This window comes from Cetorhinus maximus, chromosome 24, assembly GCF_964194155.1.
Source record: "Cetorhinus maximus chromosome 24, sCetMax3.hap1.1, whole genome shotgun sequence".
Classification (NCBI taxonomy): domain Eukaryota; kingdom Metazoa; phylum Chordata; class Chondrichthyes; order Lamniformes; family Cetorhinidae; genus Cetorhinus; species Cetorhinus maximus.
In genome coordinates this window covers 44,448,067-44,471,208 of record NC_135902.1, presented here as the reverse complement: position 1 = coordinate 44,471,208, position 23,142 = coordinate 44,448,067, and the positions used below count along the sequence as shown (strand labels likewise).

General features: G+C 43.1%; 1 protein-coding gene across 1 annotated transcript in view; it reads right to left on the bottom strand.

The window, feature by feature from the left end:
- Positions 1-23,142, bottom strand: part of LOC144699540 (dynein axonemal heavy chain 17-like) — a 785,608-nt gene that overhangs the window by 743,313 nt on the left and 19,153 nt on the right. Inside the window, 1 exon segment of the mRNA XM_078570587.1 lies at positions 9,007-9,020. Coding sequence (XP_078426713.1) covers positions 9,007-9,020 — 14 coding nt within the window.

The following is a 23,142-nucleotide window of genomic DNA, read 5'->3' as shown; positions in this document are numbered from 1 at the left end:
TTGAATGTGGAGGCTGGTGGGGTGATAAGTGAGGACAAGGGGGACCCTATCATGTTTCTGGGAAGGAGGAGAAGGCGTGAGGGAGGATGCGCGGGATATGGGCCGGACACGGTTGAGGGCCCTGTCAACGACCGTGGATGGAAAACCTCGGTTAAGGAAGAAGGAGGACATGTCAGAGGAGCTGTTTTTGAAGGTAGCGTCATCAGAACAGATGCGACGGAGGCGAAGGAACTGAGAGAATGGGATGGAGTCTTTACAGGAAGCGGGGTGTGAGGAGCTGTAGTCGAGGTAGCTGTGGGAGTCGGTAGGCTTGTAATGGATATTGGTGGACAGTCTATCATCAGAAATTGAGACAGAGAGGTCAAGGAAGGGAAGAGAAGTGTCAGAGATGGACCATGTGAAGATGATGGAGGGGTGGAGATTGGAAGCAAAAACTAAAACCTTTAGTCTTTCCACCCCACCCCCACTAGAGCTGTACTTTGAATATCCTGTTTTCCATTCTTAATTAGCACTTTTCTCAGACAAAGACCACCACCTTCAACACCTCTTTGACCCTTTTGTCTGTGACATCCTTTGATTATCTGCTCACACCACACCCTCAATGTGTCTCTTCCCCCCCCCACCTTAAACCAATTTATATTTCTCCCTTGCTGAAACTATGCTGCAGTTCTGCCGAAGGGCCATGCGGGCTCGAAACGTTAACTGATTTCTTCTCCGCCGATGCTGCCAGACTTGCTGAGTTTTTCCAGGTAATTCTGTTTTTGTTTTGTCAAATTTTTAAACTTTGTAAGAACTATAATTTACACTATTCTCATGTGTATAAATTTGTATCCAGATTAAAAATCCCACATGTTTATCAACACATATTCTTTATCTTGGATAGCATCCCAGTTATTCAAAAGTAGCCTGCTAAATTACACTGTACTTTCCACATTTCAAGATTGTCCCAAATTCAAACAGTGCTGTGGGGATGCAGATTTCCTTTCCTATTTAATTCATCTCTTCAAAAGAAACCCCTTTTTATCAATAGGAACCACCCAGATTGTGTGTTTATGCCTTTTGGTTTTCCTAGAATCCTTTCAAATTTCAGGTAGTTTTTTTTTACAAAGGCTGGTTCATCTCAAACAAAGGAAAGCCCTGTTTTATCTTTACAATACATTGGAATTGCGATTTTGCCGGAAATCTCAACTCGAACCTTCTACTCAAACCATTGGAACGTATGAGTATACTTTTCCTTAAATCTAATCTGAGGCTTTTGACTCTAAAGTGCTGAACTCCACACACAAATGACAATTTAGGAAAGAAAACACATTAAAGCTCACATACAAATGCTTCCTTGCACACAAACACACATATGTATATAAAGGTATGTATTTCCATTCTCATAACATTGAACTTAATGACTTAAAACACTTTCATACTCTAAACAAAACTTCATGTAGCAGTCGGGTGGGGGATGGGGGCGGGGGTGAAGTAAAGGGACGTTGGAGGCTTCACCTACAGGGACAATCAAACCAACTGAAGCTCACATTTCCTCTGCTCCTGTCTGCCACTGCTCATTAGGGGTACCCCTCTCTCTTTCTCTCTCTCTGCAGCATAAACAGCTCTTGTGACTTAGACCAATTCATTTTTAAGTAATTTACCAAAAATTCAGTGGGGCACGTTTCAGGTCCCACCCATCCTTCCACATTGTCTTAATAATTTTCTGCTATAAGCATCGTGATGGAGCCCTCCAACCCCGAGTCAAGGTCTATGGTGCTCTCTTTCTCCTCCTTCCCTGATTGCATTTTATTTTTTTATTCATTCTCCGCACGGATGCAACCGGCACGGTCTTCTATTACAGCCCATACGTGGATACCACCAGTGCGGATTTGACTACCTTTCAGCCCCTGCGTGGATACCACCAGTGCGGATTTGGCTACGGCCCCTGCGCAGATTTGACCTTTCGTTAGCGACCTCTCTTCTCTCAGCGCTTCCTGTACTGAGTTCTCCTTTAGATTCTTTGATACTCGACCAGACCATCTTTGGGTCGGCTTACTACACTAACTATGGGTGGAAAATATACTATACTCACCCGTTTTGAAGTGCTGCTCCAATGGTCCGAGATGAGTATCCTGCTGACTATGCCAGATTGTTGTGGTGCCTTCTCAGAATTGACCACAGGAGACTCAGATACAGTTTAACAATCGTTTTATTGAAGCGAATGCAGGGAGAGTCTGCCTTAGACCAGCTAAAACAGAAGTCTACTGATTACAGGAAAACTATCTTTTTTATACACAGTTAGTTACATTGCATTATTCAAATTCCAATCTTGCCAGTACATAATCACATAATAAGCAGATGTCCCCAGTCCCAGGTACGTATCTTTTTCTTACCCAAGCAGGGCCTCTTTATCTCGTTCTAGCCTGATACTGCTTGTCTTTACCTTATCTGCTTATCCTCATCACCCCCACCCCCCCACGCCACCCCCCACTTTCTGTCTCCTATCTAGTTAATTCCTTGTGATCTCCAAGGTCTTTCTGGAGAGTTCTGCCAATATCAGCCCTATAGTGTACAAGGTTCACCTGGAGAATTCTGCTGACCTTTGGTTTTACAAATAGAAGTCCCTGTTTACACAGGGCTTTTCGGAGCCTCGTGCAAGCATTCTCCCACGCACATGGAGCGTTCCTCCATCACACTCATCTCAATGTCCTGGACATTTTCAATGCTGCCTGCTGGGGTTCTCTTTCAGTTGTCCATCTGAGCTGACTGGCATCTCCGCCTACTCACTGATCATACTGCCATGCAACACCTGTGCCCTATGGGGCTCCACTCACTTTCGATTTTGATAGCCATGGCAGTCATTAAATTTCTCCTCAGCTCCCCCCATCCTTTCCCCTCCCCCAGTCACCCATGTCCTTTCCCCCATCACTGCTGAGCCCCCTGGCATCACCTACCAACTAGAACCCTTTACTTTCCAGGATGTCCAGGTGAACGTGCTCATTCCCTACCTTCCTGAGAATCCCACCTCCATCCACATTGACCTCCCCGAACTCCTCCTTTCCACCCCCAGGGTCCATGTCTGCCTCCAAATCCCCATCAACCACCAATCGCCATCCGTTCTACCACTACCATCGCACCCTCACCCTCTCCACTCTTCTGACTCACTGCCCCCTCTCATACTCACCATTCCCTCCTACCACACCCACCCTCAGTTCACTCACCAGAAGGCAGTCATTGACTCCACAGACCCCTGCCTTGTATGTTCACCTGTACATCCCCCCTTACTCCCTCCTCTACACTTACTCCTTTCCCTTTCCTCTCCTCAGACTCCTTCCTCCCCTTGAACTTCTTCCCCCCTCTGAACTCCTTCCTCCCTGCCGAAGTCCTTCCCTCCTCCGAATTCCTTCCCCCCTCTGAACTCCTTCCCTTGCACCTGCCTACCCTTTACACCTACCTTCCCACATGCTGCATTCTCCCCTGTTTCACCCGCCCCCTCCCTCCCAATCACACACCCCCCCGACACCTTTGTTATCCCCCAACCTCACCACCCCCATCCCAATACACCTTCCTCTCCAAATAAAACCTAGACCTTCCTCTCCCACCAACCCGCCCTTCCGGTAAACCATCCTCTCTCTCACTCACAGCTGGACCTTCCTCCCCGCCCCCTCGCTGACCATCTGTAGCAGACCATGGCCTAGACAGTGATGTTCCGAAGCAGACTCAAGACGTCAACGTAGACCTCCCACCTTACGGGAGCTGCTTCGGGGCAAAGCCATGTCCATCAGATTCCACCCAGCACACGACACGTGTTCTTCCAGGGTCCTGTAGCTGCAGGACTCCAGCATTTTCTTTTCCTCAGATGTCCGCAATCTGGGCAAGGCCCTAAACCTAAGTCCCGACTTCCGCACATCACACTTGTCCAGACGTGTTCATGGCTGGCGTGCTTTGCCACCGGCATAACAGTAAATCTGGCATGGGGGAAGGATTCTGGTTGGGCCTTACTTTGCATCCCATTAGCAGGGTGCAAAGCAGATTCACACCGGTCTCCTGTGGGATTGGCATTCCGCCATGGCAGACACCATCAGATGATCCCCCTGTGCTTCCACACTGGCGTGAAACCGATTTTTGGCCTTCTCACCACATTGTTGTCGTTCCACCCACCCACCATGATGCCCAACACCAACGGAGCTGGAAAATTCTGGCCATAGTGTCTAACACTAGATGTGATTCTGCGATTGGACAGCACTTACTGAACCCGAATATGTTAAAAATTATACTTACAACCAATTTAAGATTATCAGTCAAGCTCACGACGTGGCTCACTTACCCTTGCTGGAAGCTACATGTGTTCATGTGCAAAGCCCTGTCCTCTGGAAACAGAAAGTCTATGTCCAGGCATTATGCCTTTTTCAGTTAAACAAAAGCATGGGGGATAACTGTCACCTGGTGCTTTCCCCATGGCAACACCACAACCAGAGTGCATTTTTTGAATTTCAATAAAAGCCTGGGTGAGAACTGTCCCCAAAGCACGTTCCATGGCAATGCATAGACCAATTAGAGTCCACGTACCAACCAACCAGCACCCTTTCTCATGCAGTATAAATTGCTGTTCCCTTTGAAATTTGATATTCTTGCACCTGTGCCAATAAATGCAAGATGAAAAGTTTCAACAGCATTCTTCTTTTTACAACAATATTCAAGTTCTTTACTACTCCTTTTTCCTCCCAAATCCATAGGATGAGTGCATGGAGTCTTGATGTGAGAGATAAAAACAACAGTTTTGAAGATTTCGGTTGGAATGCCATGTGGGCCACAAGCTTTGTCGTTTTCTATTCCTTTGATTGCTTGTTGCAGCTCTCCCATCAATAGTGGTTTACCCATGGATTCTACCACAAGGATTGCCCGGAGAGTATCAACTGTCTCTGTGGATTCATGATTGAGCAATTGTTGGAAATGTTCTTTCCAGCAATGACAGGTGGCATTATAACCCTTAACAAGAAAGACAACATCCTGTGAACGAAGAGCATTCTGTCCATTTGACCTTGGTCTATTCATGCCCCTAGTGGCTTCAAAAAAATTTTGCATGTCATGATGGTCAGCATACTGTTGGATCTTTTGGGCTTTCTCTTCTCAGCAAATGTTCTTTAACTTCCAGGCTTGTCTTTGGGTGTCTTGAGCTACTGGAATGCTGCCTTCTTGATGTGCACTCTTGGGTTGTTACGCCAGGCAATGAAAGCTCATTTTTGTTCCAGAATGTCACATGTTTCAGCCCTGGTGGTGACAACGCTTGAAACCAATGGTCTACACACAGGAGTCCAGTACAGCTGGCTTTAATTGATCCCAATTCTGAAAACGAGTTGGGCGTGTGAAGATATACTAGATTGGTTGTGAGCTGCACTTAAAATTGTTCTCTTTGGTCCAGCTGCTTTAGGGCTGTTACGAAACCCAACCTTAGTGTTGAGCTCGAAGGTCAGGAACTTCAACTTCCAATGGACCTTAGACTTTCTGTGCATGCACAGGCCAGCAGCGGGCTGTACATGCACAGTTCTGCATTTTTATGTTCTTCAGGCCCAGGATAGGCCCAACCCACCTGCGCATAAAGCAAAAAGAAGGGTGCGAAAAACCCGGGTCAGGTGACCAGGAATGGAGCACCATGAAAGACTAGTGTCCAAGACAGGGGACAAGGAGAGAGAGGTCCCAAAAAGGTCTAGGTAAGGGACCGAGACAGGGGACAGAAACAGTTAAGTTGAGAAAAAAGAAAGGAGCAGAGAAACAGGCCCCAATTAGAGAAAGGTCTATGGGGATCAGACTTTAAGTAAAGTGGGCTCAGAAGAAGCCCTGGTAATTGAACAGGACTCAGAAGAAGCCCTGAATATCCAAGAGGGCAGCCAAAGATTGGTGACTCCGTGCTGTGGGCCTTTGGAGTAAAGGTACCCACTTTGGAGCAGTAGTGTTCTGCTCAGCGTGGCCGAAGATCTGAAATTGTGCTTGCGAGTTGCTGTTTGAGTGCAGACTCAGGAATCCAGGGGGGGGGGGGGGGGCAGAATCTCAGAAGATGAGACTGAAACCTGCGAACTGCGCCGTTGTCAATGCCATCCGAGTCTGGTAATTGAAGAGGGCTCAGGAGAAGGCCCGAAGATCCAAGAAGGCAACAGAAAGTTGGTGACTCCATGCTGCGGGCTACTGGTGCAAAGATACCCCTTTGGAGCAGTGGTGGTCTGCTTCCCAGTCCAAAGAGCTGAGGTTGTGCTTGTGAATTGATGTGTGAACGCACTTGGGAATCCAGGGAAACATAATCTCAGGAGTCGAAATTGAAACTCTGAGGTGGGCCTTCGTTGAAGCTGTCTGAGTTCGAGCAACCTTTGGAGAGAATTCCAAAGCAAGATCTTCGAAGGTGAAGGTTGGAAACCTTCGTGGGAAAGGCAAAGTTTCCATGAGATTGGTTGACTCACGATGTCACTGATGGGCTGGTTATTGAGAAACCCGTGGAATCTGTTTTGGTCATATTTGGCATTTATTGTGTAATGTAGTGTGTTCGACCACAGTTTGCCTGTTAATTCATATATACCTTATAATTACCCTGAATGTAAGATAGATGTTGTAAATTGCATTATTTTTCTGACCTTGTATGGTAATATTTATTTTTGTTTGGAACCTTGTGGCTTTATTCTATTAGCAAGTGTCTAGAATCTCAAACTTGGTCGACTTTACACAATGTGTTTCATTCCCTAAACGGATCTCATCAGCAACCTAGGAGTCTGACCTAGAATCATAACAGGGCTGAGATATTGATCTTCTTCCTCTAGAACTTTTGGTTCTTTCGACGTCTTGGTAGATGTTCATCACCGATCAAACAACTCAATGATCTGTCCAGTAAGCATCAGTCCCCTGCTTGGATCGATTGATATGGGCATCACTTAGATCTTTGACTCGAGCAATGACATAATCCAAGAGATGCCAGTGCATTGATCTATGGTGTCTTTGTATGGTTTTGTATCTGTCCTTCTGGTGGAAGAGGGTATTTGTCATAATGAGGCGATGCTGAGTACACTGTCAGCAGGAGGACACCATGTGCACTGGTTTTTCCCACAATGTTTTTTCTCATGGTTCCTCTCCAGACACCGGCATCAAGGCCAACCCTGGCATTGAAGTCCCCTAGAAGAATTATCTTTCTTCTTTTGGCACTGTATTGAGAACTTCATCAAGGTTAGAATAGAACTTTTCCTTAACATCTTCATCAGAGTCAATGGTCAGGGTAAAAGTGCTGATGATGGTGGCATATTGGTAATGGTTGAGCTGTAGGTGAGTTGTCATGAGCCTTTCTTTTATACAATTGAGGAATTCTGCCAGTGCATCCAAGATCCTATTCTAAATGGCAAAACTGACTCCGTGGATATGAAGGTCACTGTCAGTGTTTCCTTTCCAGAATAATGTGTATCCTCCTGCCTGTTCCAGGTAGGCAGGGCTCACTGAGTGCAGCAGTGTCAATTTGGAGTTTTGGGTCGCACTTCTTCTTTCCGGGTGGTCACCCTTGCGATTCCAAGTTGCAAAATGTAAAATTTTCTTTGATCAATAAGATGGTGGTCCTGTAGGATGTGGTTCCCCAGCCAGCAGAGCCCATTTTTAGGGGCACTTTTTCTAGACCCTTCCACATTTGGGGTGAGCAGAGGGTATCCTGAAGAGGACTGCTCACTCACAGATCTGCTACTCAAAGACAACTCTGTCCCAACACAGGTGTACAACAACCTTCAAGCATCTGCCTTGACTAGGGACTCTCAGGTTTACTGCCCTGCCCCCGTTGCCAATTCTCCATCACTAAATGGACCTGGTAGAAGCCTGCACGTGGCTTTGTTTAAGATGGGGACCCTGGGACGCCGTCTATGTCCACAAAATCTTGACAGGTTGGTGGTCAGCTTTTGGTGACGTGTCAAAACATGATGATCGGGAGCACCTTGCCGTTGCAGCCTCCTTCTGCCTTTTCAGCACAAAGATGCTGTAGGAATCAATGTGTAATATACCTTTAAGACAAACGTTGTAATGGAAGATCACATGATCTTGGTATCCAATAGCAGAGTAGCACGGGCTAGCCCTGTAGTCAGTAGTCTTGAGTTAAAGTCTGAAGTGTAAAGACAGAGTTTTGAGTTGTAAGCACACAAGTGTAGCTGCTGAGTTCCTTTTCTAAATAAACTGAATGTGTTTCTTCTAAGAACGATTTATTGGTCTTCTCTGTCTATGGTACCAACTTGGTCACCCCGAAACAAGTGTGCAACCCAGATTCTCAAGTCCCACCAAGCCAGAGTACCGGATCCAACAAACTGGCGACGAGAGTAAAAAGCAAGAAAAGGACATGAAAGGGCCAGATAAAGCAAGAAAGAACAAAGGAAATCAAGAGAACCAAAATCGGGCTATACCTTGCACGGCAATTGTAAGTAAAGAAAAATCTCCATCCTGATCGTCGAAGCAATCCCCTCAGAGCATGCCACAATTTGGAAGAGTTGAACCTTTCGATTCAGCCTCGGACGATTGGTCTCATCATATTGAACGCCTTGCTTTCTTCTTCCAGGCAAACGACATTGCGGGGGAGGAGAAGAAACAAACGATCCTCTTATCCATGTGGGAGTAAGACACATGGATTAATTCGAAATTTTTTGGCGCCCAGTGCCCCAGATTTAAAAAGTTTTGATGACTTAGTGAACCTCACAAAGAGTCATTACCAGCCAAAGCCCTCAGTGACGATGCAACGGTTCAAATTTAACTCAAGGAATAGAGCCATGGGGGAGACAGTTGCTGGTTATGTGGCAAGTCTGAAGCAATTAACAGAATATTGCGGGTTTGGTACATCTATCAATGATATGCGTAGAGATTGTTTGGTGTGCAGTGTAAATGAAGATGCGATTCAGAAGAGATTTCTGTCTGAAACAAATTTGAATTTTCAGAAGACATTGGAAATTGCTCTGGCAATGGAAGGGCATAGTGATGGACTCAAAAGCCATACAGGGAGTGCAAAATGGTGATGTCCTCCACGTTAGGCAGGGAGCCTCAGCCAAAAAAGTGTGAAAATACAAGGCTTTGTTCAGAAGCAGGAAGCAGCCACTGCTAGCAGACAAATAAAAAGAGATGACTTAGCAGTGAAAACATGGCATAATGGTAACAGAGGTGGAAGCAGGCAACCTTGTATTGAACCACAGTTTAAAAATCAAATGTTTTCTCTGTCATCGAAATCATGCAGACTTTCAAACAAAACCAAAATCCCAATGTGATCTACAGCATTGAAAAACCTGAAGTAATAGATTCAGATATATTTGTTTCTTAATTTAAAGGTAGGAAGAACAGAACTTATGTAACCATGAGAGAGAATGAGAGCCGATCAGAATGGAGGTGGTTACAGGAGCGTCCACTACAGTGATAGGTGAGCATACTTTTAAATAACTGAATCATGGGGAACATAAACTAAATTTGGAAGAAACAGATGCCAAATTGAAGACACACAAGTCAAGGGTGTAAGTAGTCACAGTACGCTACAGAGGTCAAACAGTGAAATTACCCTTGATGGTGATAGCAGACGAGGGACCTAGTATCCTCGGACAAACTGACTGAAAGAAATTAAATTGGAATGGGCTGAAATCTTCCAACTGAGAACTAATAGGCTCTCAGAGCTACTACAAAAATATACCTCAGTCTTCAAGGACGAACGTGGAAAGATTGAGGGGCCACAAGCAAAAATTCATGCGGATCCAGAGGCAACACCCAGATTCATGAAGCTAAGACCTTAAACAATGCGGGAAAAGGTAGACGCCAAACTGGACAGATTAGAAAAACTGGGAGTGATACAACCAGTGCAGTTGTCAGAATGGGCAGCATGAATTGTATTTATTCTCAAACCTGACCAAAGCATTCAAATTTGTGGGAACTGCAAATTAACAGTCAATAAAGTGGCTAAGTTGGACAGACACCCCACACCAAAAATTGAAGGCTTGCACTCTAAACTGGCAGGTGGAACTGCCTACATGAAGCTTGAGATGAGTCATGCTTATCAACAATTGAAATTAGAGAAGGCCTCCTGGAAGTTTGTCACCATTAATACACACAAAGTGTTGTACCAATCAATATACCCGTTTATCTTTTGGCATATCTTTAGTGGCGCCATATTCCAAAGAACCATGGAAAATGTACTACAGGGACTGCCCCATGTTGTAGTTTATTTAGATGATGCTCTGGTGACAGGACTCACTGAAAAGGAACATTTGGTAAACTTGGGAGAAGTTTTGAAATGCTTTTCGCAGGTGGGAGTGTGTTTGAAAAAAGAAAACTGCACATCCCAAGCGAAAGAGGTGACATACCTAGGTCACAAGTAGATTCACAAGGCCTACACCCAGTTTAGAGAGAGGCATCAGCACCAAAGAATACATCTGAACTCAAATCATTCTTGGAGATGATCAATTACTGTGGACGTTTCTTGCCTAATTTGTCGACTGCTCAAGAAAAACCAACAATGGTCTTGGCAAGCACCACAGGAAGAAGCTTTCACAAAAGTGAAACAGTTGTTGCAATCATCTACCCTACTAGTACATTTTGACCCGAAGAAAGAGTTGGTGTTGACATGTGACGCATCACTCTATGGAGTGGGAGCAGCGCTCTCCCATCGAATGGACGATGGGTCACAATGGCCTATAGGATATGTGTCAAGAACACTCAATACAGCAGAAAAGGGGTACTCACATAGAAAAAGAAGGCTTGTCAATCATCTTTGGCATTAAGAAATTTCACCAGTATGTACACGGTCGTCATTTTACTATCATATCAGACCACAAGCCCTTGCTGGGATTATTCAGAGAAGACAAGGCTATACCATCTATAGCTTCAGCAAGAATACAAAGATGGGCATTGATCTTGGCAGCGTATGAGCATACTTTCATTTATAGACCCGGAAGTCAAATTGCAAACACTGATGCACTTAGTCATTTGCCCATGCGAGTAAGTGATGAGGATGTTCCAATCCCTCAAAAATTTGTTTAATTATTGAACTTCCTGGATTCATCACCGATATGTGCTGGACAGATTGGAGATTTAACAGGTTGAGACCCAGTCTTACCCAAAGTACGAGAAGTTCTTCATGATTGATCATAAGAACAGGGATCAGACAAAATGAAATGGTATTTCCAGAGAAAATACAAAATAACCAGCCGGGAAGGTATCGTATTGTGGGGAGCACGAGTGGTTGTTCCTCCAAAAGGACGAAAGCCATTGTTGTCTGAACTTTACAGCACACATCCCGGAATTTCCCAAATGAAGGCTATAGTATGCAGCCTGGGATAGATGGAGAAATAGAGACCTTAGTGAGAAGTTGTATGCAATGTCAGCAAGTGCAAAAGTCACCTTCAACAGCTCCATTACACCCTTGGGAGTAGCCAGGGTGTCCATGGGTACGATTACACATTGACTATGTGGGACCTTTCATGGGAACAATGTTTCTACTTATCATTGATGCTCACTCAAAACGGATGGGCATATATAAAGTGAAGTCGTCGACATCTTCTGTGGTGGCCTAGACAAATAGGGAACCCACTTAGTACTGAAAGGGTTAATGGAGAAATTGAATTAAATGTTTAGGCCTAAGAGAAAAAAAATGCAACCTTGAAGAACAATATCATCTTGTCTGACTACTGTAGGATGAGCCCTGAGACATTCCATGTGTCTCTCTCTCGGGCCGAATGTAATCAAAGTTGTGATAACCAAGTGTGTCGGCACCGCACCTGTTGTGTAGGAATGGAAATTAACTAAAACATGGATTGGTCAGTTAATGTATGCAATAAGTGGATTGAGGTGTGCAAAATTTACTGATTGGTTGTGAAATGCTTTTAAGCAAGTGTTTGTGTATTCTGCTTGGAGACGGCACAATAGCTCTCATTGTATTGTTCTCCCTTGTGCACAAGTAATAATTGGGGTTTCTATGTATTAATGATGCCTCGGTGTGATTAATCTCCAACACTTCAAATACAATTGACAAGCTAAATCAAAGTTTCGCAATCAACGGACTACCAGTAGTCTTATTAGATAATGTAACATATTTACAAGTGCTGAGTTTCACCGATTTATCAGCCTCAACAATATTGCTCATGTAAAAACTTCGCCGTATCACCCTTCTTCAAATAGACTAGCCAAGACAGCGGTTCAGACATTCAAGTCTGGTATGAAGAACTTGTCTGGAAATTCAAATGCGACTAAACTATCACGTTTTCTTTTCCATTATAGGACTACCCCTCATACAACAACAGGTATCATGCCTGTGGAATTATTGATGAAGCGCTATCTCCAATCGAGATTGAGCCTAATTATGTCAAACTTGGGGGGGAAGGCGGAAAGAAGTCAGGGAAGTCAGAAAACTGGACATGACTGGCACAATTCACAGAATCACAGTGCAGAAGAGGCCCTTCGGCCCATCGAGTCTGCACCGACACGTGAGAAACACCTGACCTACCTACCTAATCCCATTTACCAGCACTTGGCCCATAGCCTTGAATGTTATGACATGCCAAGTGCTCATCCAGATACTTTTTAAAGGATGTGAGGCAACCCACCTCCACCACCCTCCCAGGCAGTACATTCCAGGCTGTCACCACCCTCTGGGTAAAAAAGTTTTTCCTCACATCCCCCCTAAACCTCCTGCCCCTCACCTTGAACTTATGCTTCCTTGTGACTGACCCTTCAACTAAGGGGAACAGCTGGTCCCTATCCACCCTGTCCATGCCCCTCATAATCTTGTACACCTCGATCAGGTTGCCCCTCAGGCTTCTCTGCTCCAATGAAAAAAACCCAAGTCTATCCAACCCCTCTTCATAACTTAAATGTTTCATCCCAGGCAACATCCTGGTGAATCTCCTCTGCACCCCCTCCAGTGCAATCACGTCCTTCCTATAATGTGGTGACCAGAACTGCACACAGTACTCCAGCTGTGGCCTCACCAAGGTTCTATACAACTCCAACATGACCTCCCTACTTTTGTACAATTGTGACAGGACGTTTAATGTAAGAAAGAAGGTATATGTGAAGAATTTTAGAGAAGGACCAACATGATTGTTTGATGAAATAAGTGCAATAACTGGACCTCTTTCCGACCACGTGAAAGTGGAAGATTAAGTCATATGGACACATGTGGATCATATGAGGAGAAACAAAATTCCCAGATATGATTCCACCAGTGTTTGTGACTGAGTCAACATCTTCTGTTGAAAGAACTCAACTGATTACAGATGTGTCTGAAGGGTTGACTGTACCTGAAAGAGTCGAGGAAACAGATTTGCAGGTACCTAATGAATAGCCTGATGATCAGATGACTCCGGTGAAGGAGGTTCCCATCAGAAGCTGTAGAGCTGAGACATTCTACAGGCATAAGGAAACTCTCAGAAAGACTGACTTTGTAAGTTACTTATCTGTTTGAAAAATTTGATATTTTGAGGAAAAGTGTAAAATGTATTTCTGAGTAAAGGGGGAGGAATATAGTAATCTGATGTGTAATATACCTTTAAGACAAATGTTGTAATGGAAGGTCACATGATCTTGGTATCCATTAACAGAGTAGCGCAGGCTACCTCTGTAGTCAGTAGTCTTGAGTTAGAGTCTGAAGTGTAAAGACAGAATTTTGAGTTGTAAGCGCATAAGTGTAGCTGCTGAGTTCCTTTTCTAAATGAACAGAATGTGTTTCTTCTAAGAACGATCTACTGATCTTCTCTGTCTACGGGAATAACTCTGACACCCCGAAACAAGCATGCAACCTGGATCCTTAAGTCCCAACAAACCAGGGTACTGGATCCCACAGACACACAGTCTTCCTTTGCTTGTACTGCCATTGAGGACTTTTTGGACCACACTTTATCTGGCACCTCCTGTTCTTCACAATAAGAGGTTGTGGAAAAATAATTAATCCAGGCTGGTCTTTTGGCTCAAGCTGTTTTATTTTCAAGACAACTCTTCAGTGCTACTGACTTCCAAGTAGCCTCCATACAAAATGTTCCAGCTATATCTTTTTATTCTATTTAAATGGGATAATCAATGCCCAACACCTGTTTAACTAGCAATTGTCTTTAACAGGATGATTGCCACTTTGACACCTCCTTCCGACCTTGCCGCCATGAGTGGCCCTACCAGGGGCTAGGACCTCCAGATGGCATCGCTCAAGAGATCGTTGGAGCACACAAGCCTTTCCACCATGTCAAGGTGGTGATCCTCAGAGGGTCTCCAATCTATCCATTTTACCGTAATCACTCATCTCTGCAACAATTCTGGTAAATCTCTTCTTTACCACTTCAAAGCCTTCATGTCCTTCCTAAAGTCTGATGTCCAGAATTGGGCACAATACTTCAGTTGGAGATGAACTAATGTTTTATACCCGTTTAGCATAACTTCCTGGCTTTATATGCCTCTATATAAAAAGCTCAGGACCCCATATACTTTATTAACTGCTAAAGCTTTGTGCAAAAGCACCCGCCACCCAACCCCCATCCAACCTCTCTTTTCTTCACCTCCTTTAAAATTATTCCACTTAGCATGTGCTCTTTATTTTTCCTTCCAAAATGCATTAACTCACTTTTCTGCATTAAATTTCATCTGCTGTATGTCTGCCCATTCCAGCAGCCTACTATTATCTTTTTCATTGTTTACTATACTTCCAACTTTTGTATCATATGAAAGCTTCAAATTTGTGCTTGAAGTTCTAAGCCCAAGTCATTAATGTACATCAAAAACAGCTTTGGTCCTAGCACTGAACCCTGGGAAAAAAATATATAATTCACAACTCTCTGTTTTCCCTCAACCAATTTTGTATTCATGTATGTACTGCTCCTTTTGTCCTGGGGCTTCAATTTTACCAAGAAGCTTAATATGTGCTATATTATAAAACACCTTTTGAAAGCCCATTTACGCAGCATTAACTGCATTGCCTTCATTCACCCTCCCTGTTACCTTATCAAAACATTAAGTTAGTCAAAGGCAATTTGCCCTTAACAAATCCATGCCTGTCCTCCTTGGTTCATTGACAGGTCCAAGGCATTTGCTGTGACTCCTAGCAAAAAGCAAGGATGCTTTAATCTTCTAAAAAATCTTAAAGTCTTAGGAAACTTAAAATAATTCTCCAAGAAATAAAGAAAAATTACTTCTACTGCAGACTCTGCAATGTCATGTAAAATAACTTGATTTTAATTGAAGTTTATTTATTGTATAGGATAATAATTAATTTTATACATTAACTTACTATCCTTCTTTCACTTCTCCACATACATCTCCAGCTAACCTGATTAAGTACGGCTCCATCAATTTCAACAAACATTACATTTACGTTTACTTTTAGCAGTAACTGGACATTAACCACATATAGTTATTGCTGAACAGCTAATAATCAAATTATAAGATGGTCCATGCTAACACTGGCATTATGAAAAAGAATATATCAAGAATTCTGTTGAAATAATGTTAAATTACTTACAAGTTGACCTGAAAATTCCTGGATCTCTACTAACTGAAATGGGGGCAGGGCTTAATTCAACCAAAATCAGAGCAGGCTAACTTCAACAGTTTATATAATGTTGGCAGGACTAGGGTAAGAGTCCTGTCAGCAGAGAAAGGGGGAAGAGAGGGGAAAGGTGTAACTTCCTTATTTAATGGGTTGTATGTAACTGCAGGCAATTTAAAGAGTAACTGAATTTGCTGTTCCAACACACATTAACAGCATCTAGATTAGTTTAGGCTGATATGGAAGTGCTGCCACTCCAAATTAGACAAAGGAGGGATGTTAATGTTAGAATACCTGGGAAGAGGCCAGTATACGCAGCTGCATGGGTCATGTGGAAAGAGGCAGCTATAGCTAGGTAGGGCCTTGATAATCCCAACAGTTCCCTTGCAGCGTTGGAAGAAGTTTCATGATCTTATCAAGTCAGCAAAGGTAATAGTATTTTAAAATGAGAAATAGAGGAAATAACTGAACCACAGAAAAGCAAATTGGTAATCACTAGCACAAAAGTGAAGAACTACCCTTAGCGGTGTGTTATGAGTCTGGACCAGGCCCTCAAGTTCTTGGTATGATCTAGTTAGGGACCAGTAACTCCTTGTTTAAGGTAGACAAAGTTTGAAATCCAAGACACTTGCTAAGAGAACAAAGCCACGAGATTCCATGCGTTTTGAACAAACAAAACAAGCTTTACACAAGGTCAGAAAGATAAAACGATTTACAATATCTATCCTATACTCTAACAATCAGGGTGAGGTACAAATGAATTTACAGGCAAACTGTGGTCGAACACAACACAATGCACACTAAATAGCAAATGCGACCAAGACAGATCCCACGGATTTCTCAGCAAACCACCCAGACGTTAGTAAACATTGTGAGTTAACCAATGTATTTGGAACTCTTCTCGCTCACAAGGGATTCCAGTCTTCACCTTTGAAGATCTCGCTTTGGAATTCTCTCCAAAAGTCACTCCAATTCAGATAACCTCAATGATGGCCCACTTCACAGGGTTTCAATTTCATCTCATGAGACTCCATTCCCCTGGGTTCCCAAGCCTGCACTCTAGCTCCAACTCACAAGCACAACTTCAGCTCTTCAGTCGCACCGTGCAGAACACTACTGCTGCAAAGGGTTACCTTTGACCCAACGACCCACCGCACGGAGCCACACACCTTGTGCTGCTTTCTTGGATCTCCCTCACTACTTAAAGTCTGCGAAACGCTGCCCTTTTTCTGCATGGCGCCTCTGTTTTTGCTCCTCACTCTCTCTTCTTAACTGGGACCTCTCCCTGTCCCCTGTCTAAGACTCTTCTTTAGGGACATCTCCCTGTCCCCTGCCTTGGACTCTTCTTAAACTCCTGCTCCAAGGTCACATGATCTGGGTTTTCGTGCCTTCTTTTCCTTTTCAGACAGGCATACTTGGCCTGTCCTCGGCCCGAAGAACTACAAAACGCCGAATTGCGCATACACCACCCCCTTCCAGTCTGCACGTGTGTGAAACTCTCAAGGCCTGCAGAGACGTGGAGTTTCCAATCTCCATTCGCCAACGAGGTAAGTCTGGATCTCGCAACAGGTGTCATATGGTCATAAATTCCTACACTCAGAAGTAACGTGGAAACACAAAAGTCTCATTTCCTGTAATATATGCTAGCACATTGAAGTTCTCTTCCTTGATCTTTATTTCATTTCAATTAGCCTTAAGACAATTCACTCCTCAATCCCAACATATTGTGAATGCAGAATCTGTACACTGCAGTTGCCCATTAATATTGTACATTTCTCTTATAGTAGAAGACAGTACATTGTGCATAAGACACACAATTGGGAAAGAATCTGACATTTAACATCAAATGAAGAGGAAGCGATCAGAATAATTTGTTTCAAATCTCACCAAGTAGTTGGGTATATGAACGTTATGTTTGTGAGAATTTATATTTCTTTTTAATACTGCATATCCTTCCATCTGTTCAGTAGATATCACTTTCCTCCTGAGATTCACAAAGTAATTGCTAAGATAGAAGATTTTTGAGGTGACTAACGTTAACAGTGTTATTTTTTACACAAATGGAGCAAGCTCGGAGGCAATGAAGAAGATTGCTGAAGAACAAAACAATGAAGTCACCCCTAACTCTGGTAAGCACTCATCCTCCCCATCTCACACACTTTGTCTTGCACACAGCAACTCAGACACCCACCTGAGGGTTACAGATAACACTGATGACAAATGACAGGTGTGGCACAGAGCACATGGAAACAAAATGCAGGTGTGAAAGTGGGGCCTGATGGAGTTGAGTATAGACACAAGATATGTCAACTCCTGCGTACAGAAGGAAAAAGTGCCAGCAGAGCACCAGGCACATATAGAGGCTTCACACAACCTTGTTCAATGCGCAACAGATGGTTTGGATAGTAGAATCTACTGATTGCTATGCACCAACTTCTCAGAGGGTTTTAAATCATTGCAGGGCAGCATGGAGAAAGTAACAGTTGCAGGAGAAAATGCCAACCTTTCCAACTTCATGAAAGACCCAAGGCAAGGCTGTCAACTCGATGTGCAGGCACTGAATGAAGAACTGTAGATCTTGGAGCACCATCAGAAGAGGTTAATGTCAATCATAATGCAAAGTATACTGGCTATTCCTCAGAAACATCAAAGGATATTTGGTTGACTCTCTTAGGGATTTAAAGATCTTTCTGATTCTTTGAAGCTCATACTCACACTAATACTGCTCATCAAAATGCTGTTTTCAGCGTCAAGGGAGTTGCTGATGTGTGTTTTGATGAGATTGCTTCTCTTTACAGCAGTGGTACAAAAGAACAAAAGAAAAGCTTCATGCATGTGTCTTCACTGTTGCAGTAATAGACTGCCAAGAAATCCATGACATGCCTGTCCCAGGTCCATCACAGATCCTGAGAGAAGCACAATCACCATTCCATCAGGTCATAATATTTTACAGTAGCCATCTACTTTCTCAGACCCCAGGCCTTCAAGTGACATGGAGAAGAAATGTTAGAATACAAAAGAAAAACTTGCATGGTCACAGGGATGTGCAGTGTCAAAATCAAGTAATGTTTCTGCTAAAGGTTACAATAAATCATTCATTAGCAGGGGTGCAGTGGAATAATGGCTATGATAATGGACCAGTAATGAAAACCCATTTAGGTAATTAATATCCTTTAGTGGAGGATATCAGCCATTCTTACCTGGTCTGCCTCGTATATATGTATCCAGACCACACTAATATGATTGAATCATAACTGCCCCCTGAAATGGCTTAGGCATACAGTTGTATTCAAGAAGACGCAACGTCACCTTTTAGGGGCAATTTGGGATGGGTAATAAATGTAGGCCTTGCCAGTGATGCCCATATCCCATGAATGGATAAGAAAACATACACCCTGTAAAAACCCCTGCTCTGACAAAGGAGCAGATTGATTTCAGTCCACCTGCAACACTGGAATTGTCTTCTCTTTTCTTTCATTCCACCTCAACCACCAAAAATAAATATGAACTTCCTCCAGCCACAGGATAAAACAAACTGTAGTAAAATTGGCATAAAAACAGAAAATGCTGGAAACACTCAGTCATTCTGGCATCATCTGTGGAGAGAAACATAGTTAATGCTTCGTCAGAGGAAAACTCATCCACCTGAAACTTAACTTTGTTTCTCCCACCAGACCTGCTGAGTATTTCCAGCAATCTCTGTTTTTAATTCAGATGTCCAATATCCAAAGTATTTTTTTCTGGTGGGTAAAAATGTTGTGGGTGGTAGAGTGAAATGGATAACTAATAAGCAGCCCATTTTGCGTCCTGCCTTATTTTCTTTATTGTTGATTGCAACCTATCCACAACGAACAGGATAAATCAAATCCAACCAATTATGGCCCCATCAACCCACTTTCAATCTTCAGCAAAGTGATGGAAGGTGTCGTCAACAGGATTATCAAGCGCCACTTACTCAGCAATTACCTGCTCACCAATGCTCAGTTTGGGTTCTGCTAGGACCACTCAGCTCCAGATCTCATTATATACTTAGTCCAAACATGGACAAAGGACAAAAGAGCAGAATTCCAGAGGTAAGGTGAAAGTGACTGCCCTTGAAATCATGTCAACGTTTCACTGAATGTGGGATTAGGACGCATATTAAAATTGAAGTCAATGGGAATTCGAACAAAAAGTCTTCAATGGCTGAAATCATACCTAGAACAAAATTAGATTGTTGCGATTGTTGGGGGCCAATCATCTCAGCCCCAGAACATCACTGCAGGAGTTCCTCAGGGTTGTGTCCTAAACTCAACCATCTGCAGTTGCTTTATCAATGACCTTCCCTTCACCATAAGGTCAGAGGTGGGCACGTTTGCTGATGACTGCAGTGTTCAGTCCCACTCATGACTCCCCAGAGCAGTCTGTGTCCAAATGGAGCGAGCCCTAGACACGATTCAGGTTTGGGCTGATAAGTGGCAAGTAACATCCGCACTACACATGTGCCATCTTCACGAGAGGGTCCAACCATCTCCCCTTCACATTCAATGGCATTACCATTGCTGACTCCCTTACCATCAACATTCTGGGGGTTACCACTGACCAGAAACTTGACTGAACCAACTATACAAATATTGTGGTGACAAGAGTAAATTAAAGGCTGGGAATTCTGTGGAGAGCAACTCATCGCCTGACTCCCCAAGCTCTGTTCACCACTGAAAAGGCACAAGTCAGGAGTGTGATAGAATATTCTCCACCTGCGTGGATGAACACAGCTTCAACAACATTCAAAGAGCTCAACACCATCCTGGACAAAGCAGCCCGCTTGTTTGTCAACCCATCCACAACCTTAAACATTCACTCCCTCCACCACCAAACCACATACCAGATGCACTGGCAGCAACTTGCCAAGGCTGCTTCAACAGTACCTTCCAAACCTGTGACTTCCACTACCTAGAAGGACAGGGCAGTAGATGCATGAGAACACTGCCACCTACAAGTTCTCCTCAAGCCACACACCATCCTGATTTGGATACATACCTTCATTCCTTCACTGTCACTGGGTGAAAATCCTAGAACTCCGTTCTGAAAAGGGGAGCCGACGATGTAATGGTAATGTCACTGGTGTAGTAATCCAGAGGGCCAGGCTAATTCTCTGGGGACATGGGTTCAATTCCCACCATAGCAGCTGGTGGAATTTAAATCCAATAAATTCAATAAACAAAATCTGGAATATAATGCTAGTCTCAGTAGTGGTTGCAATGAAAACTATCACTAATTGTAAAAACCCATCTGGCTCAGTAATGTCTTTTAGGGAAGGAAATCTGCCGTCCTTACCTGGTCTAGCCTGCATGTGATTCCAGATCCACAGCAATGTGGTTGACTCTTAGCTGCCTTCTGAAATGACCTAGCAAATCACTCAGTTCAAGGCAATTGGGCAGCAAATGCTAGCCTTACCAGCAACACCCACATGAAATAATGATGCAGTAAAAAGCACTCAGGGTGTACCTACACCACAGGTTCTGCAGCGTTTCAAGAAAGTGGCTCACTAACAACTTCTAGAGGGCAATTAGGGATGGGCAGCAAATACTGATCTTGCCAGCAATGTTCACATTGCATGAAAGAATAAAAAATTGTAGCAGTTTCCGGAACTATTGTTTCACATAACCCAAAATGGAATGACCTCTCTCCATCATACTTCTCTTCTGAAGGCTTAATAAAATATCTCCTTTGATAATAACTACTAATTTTGTCTGATGACTTAGCTTTGTGTTCCCTTGTTTCGGATGCCTTCATGGTTGCCTAATTTTTCAGCAGTGCAAATACCTAGATTGAGATGCTGTGAGCTAATCTGTTTGGGTCAGTATCTAGCTGAGAAAAATACAGTAACCATTTTAAAACTAGTCAGGTATTAGGAAGGCCCAGGCTGAAGTATAGTTGCCCATTATGCTAAAAATATCCTCAGAAAATTGTACAAAATGGGCTTGTGGAAATTAGAGAGTGCTGAAGCAGACAGAAAGGTTGTTGCGCTATGAAAAATTCAGTACTAACATTCTTGTAGCCAAAATTTTCATTCACTCCTATTATGATATTGCAACAAGCCTGCAGTTGACTTTACACTTTGCAAAAAAATGTTATGATGGCAGATAAACAAGCATCACACACATCAATTACTAGAAAATAAGTGTGACATTCAACAATTTTTGATGCTAAAATGGAAGGCAATTAGATTTGTCCACTGAAAGTAGATCGCACTCAGCTATTATTCAATACAGTACTAGGGGAAAAAACTTAAAAATTAAACTACAAATCTAATTTTGAATAAATCGAAGTTTCAAAAGAAATCCCCCTCTATAAATCCTGTGTGGTCTCACGAATGCCCTGTATAACTGAAGCATAATCTCCCTACTTCTGTATTCAATTTCCCTCGCAATAAACAATAACATTCTATCAGCTTTCCTAATTACTTGCTTTATTTGCATACTAATCTTTTGCAATTCAAGCACTAGGATACCCAGATCCCTCTGCATCTCAGAGCTTTGCAATATCTCACCATTTAGATAATATGCTTCTTTTTAATTCTTCCTGCAAAAATGGACAATTTCACATTTTCCTACATTGTACTCCATTTGCCAGATCTTTGCCCACTCACTTAGCAGATCTATATCCCTTTGAAGCCTCCATATATCCTCTTCACAGTTTAACCTTCCTACCTATCTTTGTATCATCAGCAAATATAGTAAGCATACCTTCCACCTTTCATCCAAATCATTTATATAAATTATAAAAAGTTGAGGCCCCAGCACTGATCCCTGCGGCACACCACCTGTTACATCTTGCCAACCAGAAAATGACCCATTTATGGCTACTCTGTTTCCTGTTAGCTAACCAATCTTCTATCCATGCCAATAAGTTACCCCCCTACACCATGAGCTTTTATTTTCAGCAATAACCTCTAATGTGGCACTTTATCAAATGCCTTCTGGAAATCTAAGTACAGTAAATCCACCGCTTCCCCTTTATCCCCAGTACATGTTACTTCTTCAAAGATCTCCAATAAATTGGTTAAACATGATTTCCCGTTTACAGGAAAGCAACTAGCTGGTCAAAACTATTTGTTCAAAAGATTTTCTGCAGAATCGCTGAAATTTAAAATGGCTCCATAACCACAGCGGATGCCCGTCAAATCCCAACAAGTGCGGGAAGGAAAAAAAGATCACTGCAGCACCATTCATAAAAAAATTAAAGCTGTATTCCCCTGGGCTGAAAATAGCCATGGATGGTAAATCAACGCTGCCAGACCAATTAAGGCAGATGGAAGGGCCAGACCAATGTCAAATTGTGCATTATGGAGAATGATTTTTAAGCATCAGGCTTCAATAAGAAAGCACAGGCTGAACAAGTGAATACACTATTTCAGTAGGTACAATAGCCAATGACATAATTTTCAGACAAATAATAAATGAATCTTCCGATAACTTTGAAGAGGTCATGAAGTCCTTTGACACATGCTTTAGCCTAAGAAGCAATAAAATTTAGCAGCGAGCAAAATTTAACAAGAGAGTTCAAAAGTCCAGGCAACCCATAGACTCTTTCATATATGAGTTATACAGATTAGCTGAAGGCTGTGAGTATGGTGACCTTAAGTCGGGGCTCATAAAAGACTGAATAGTAGT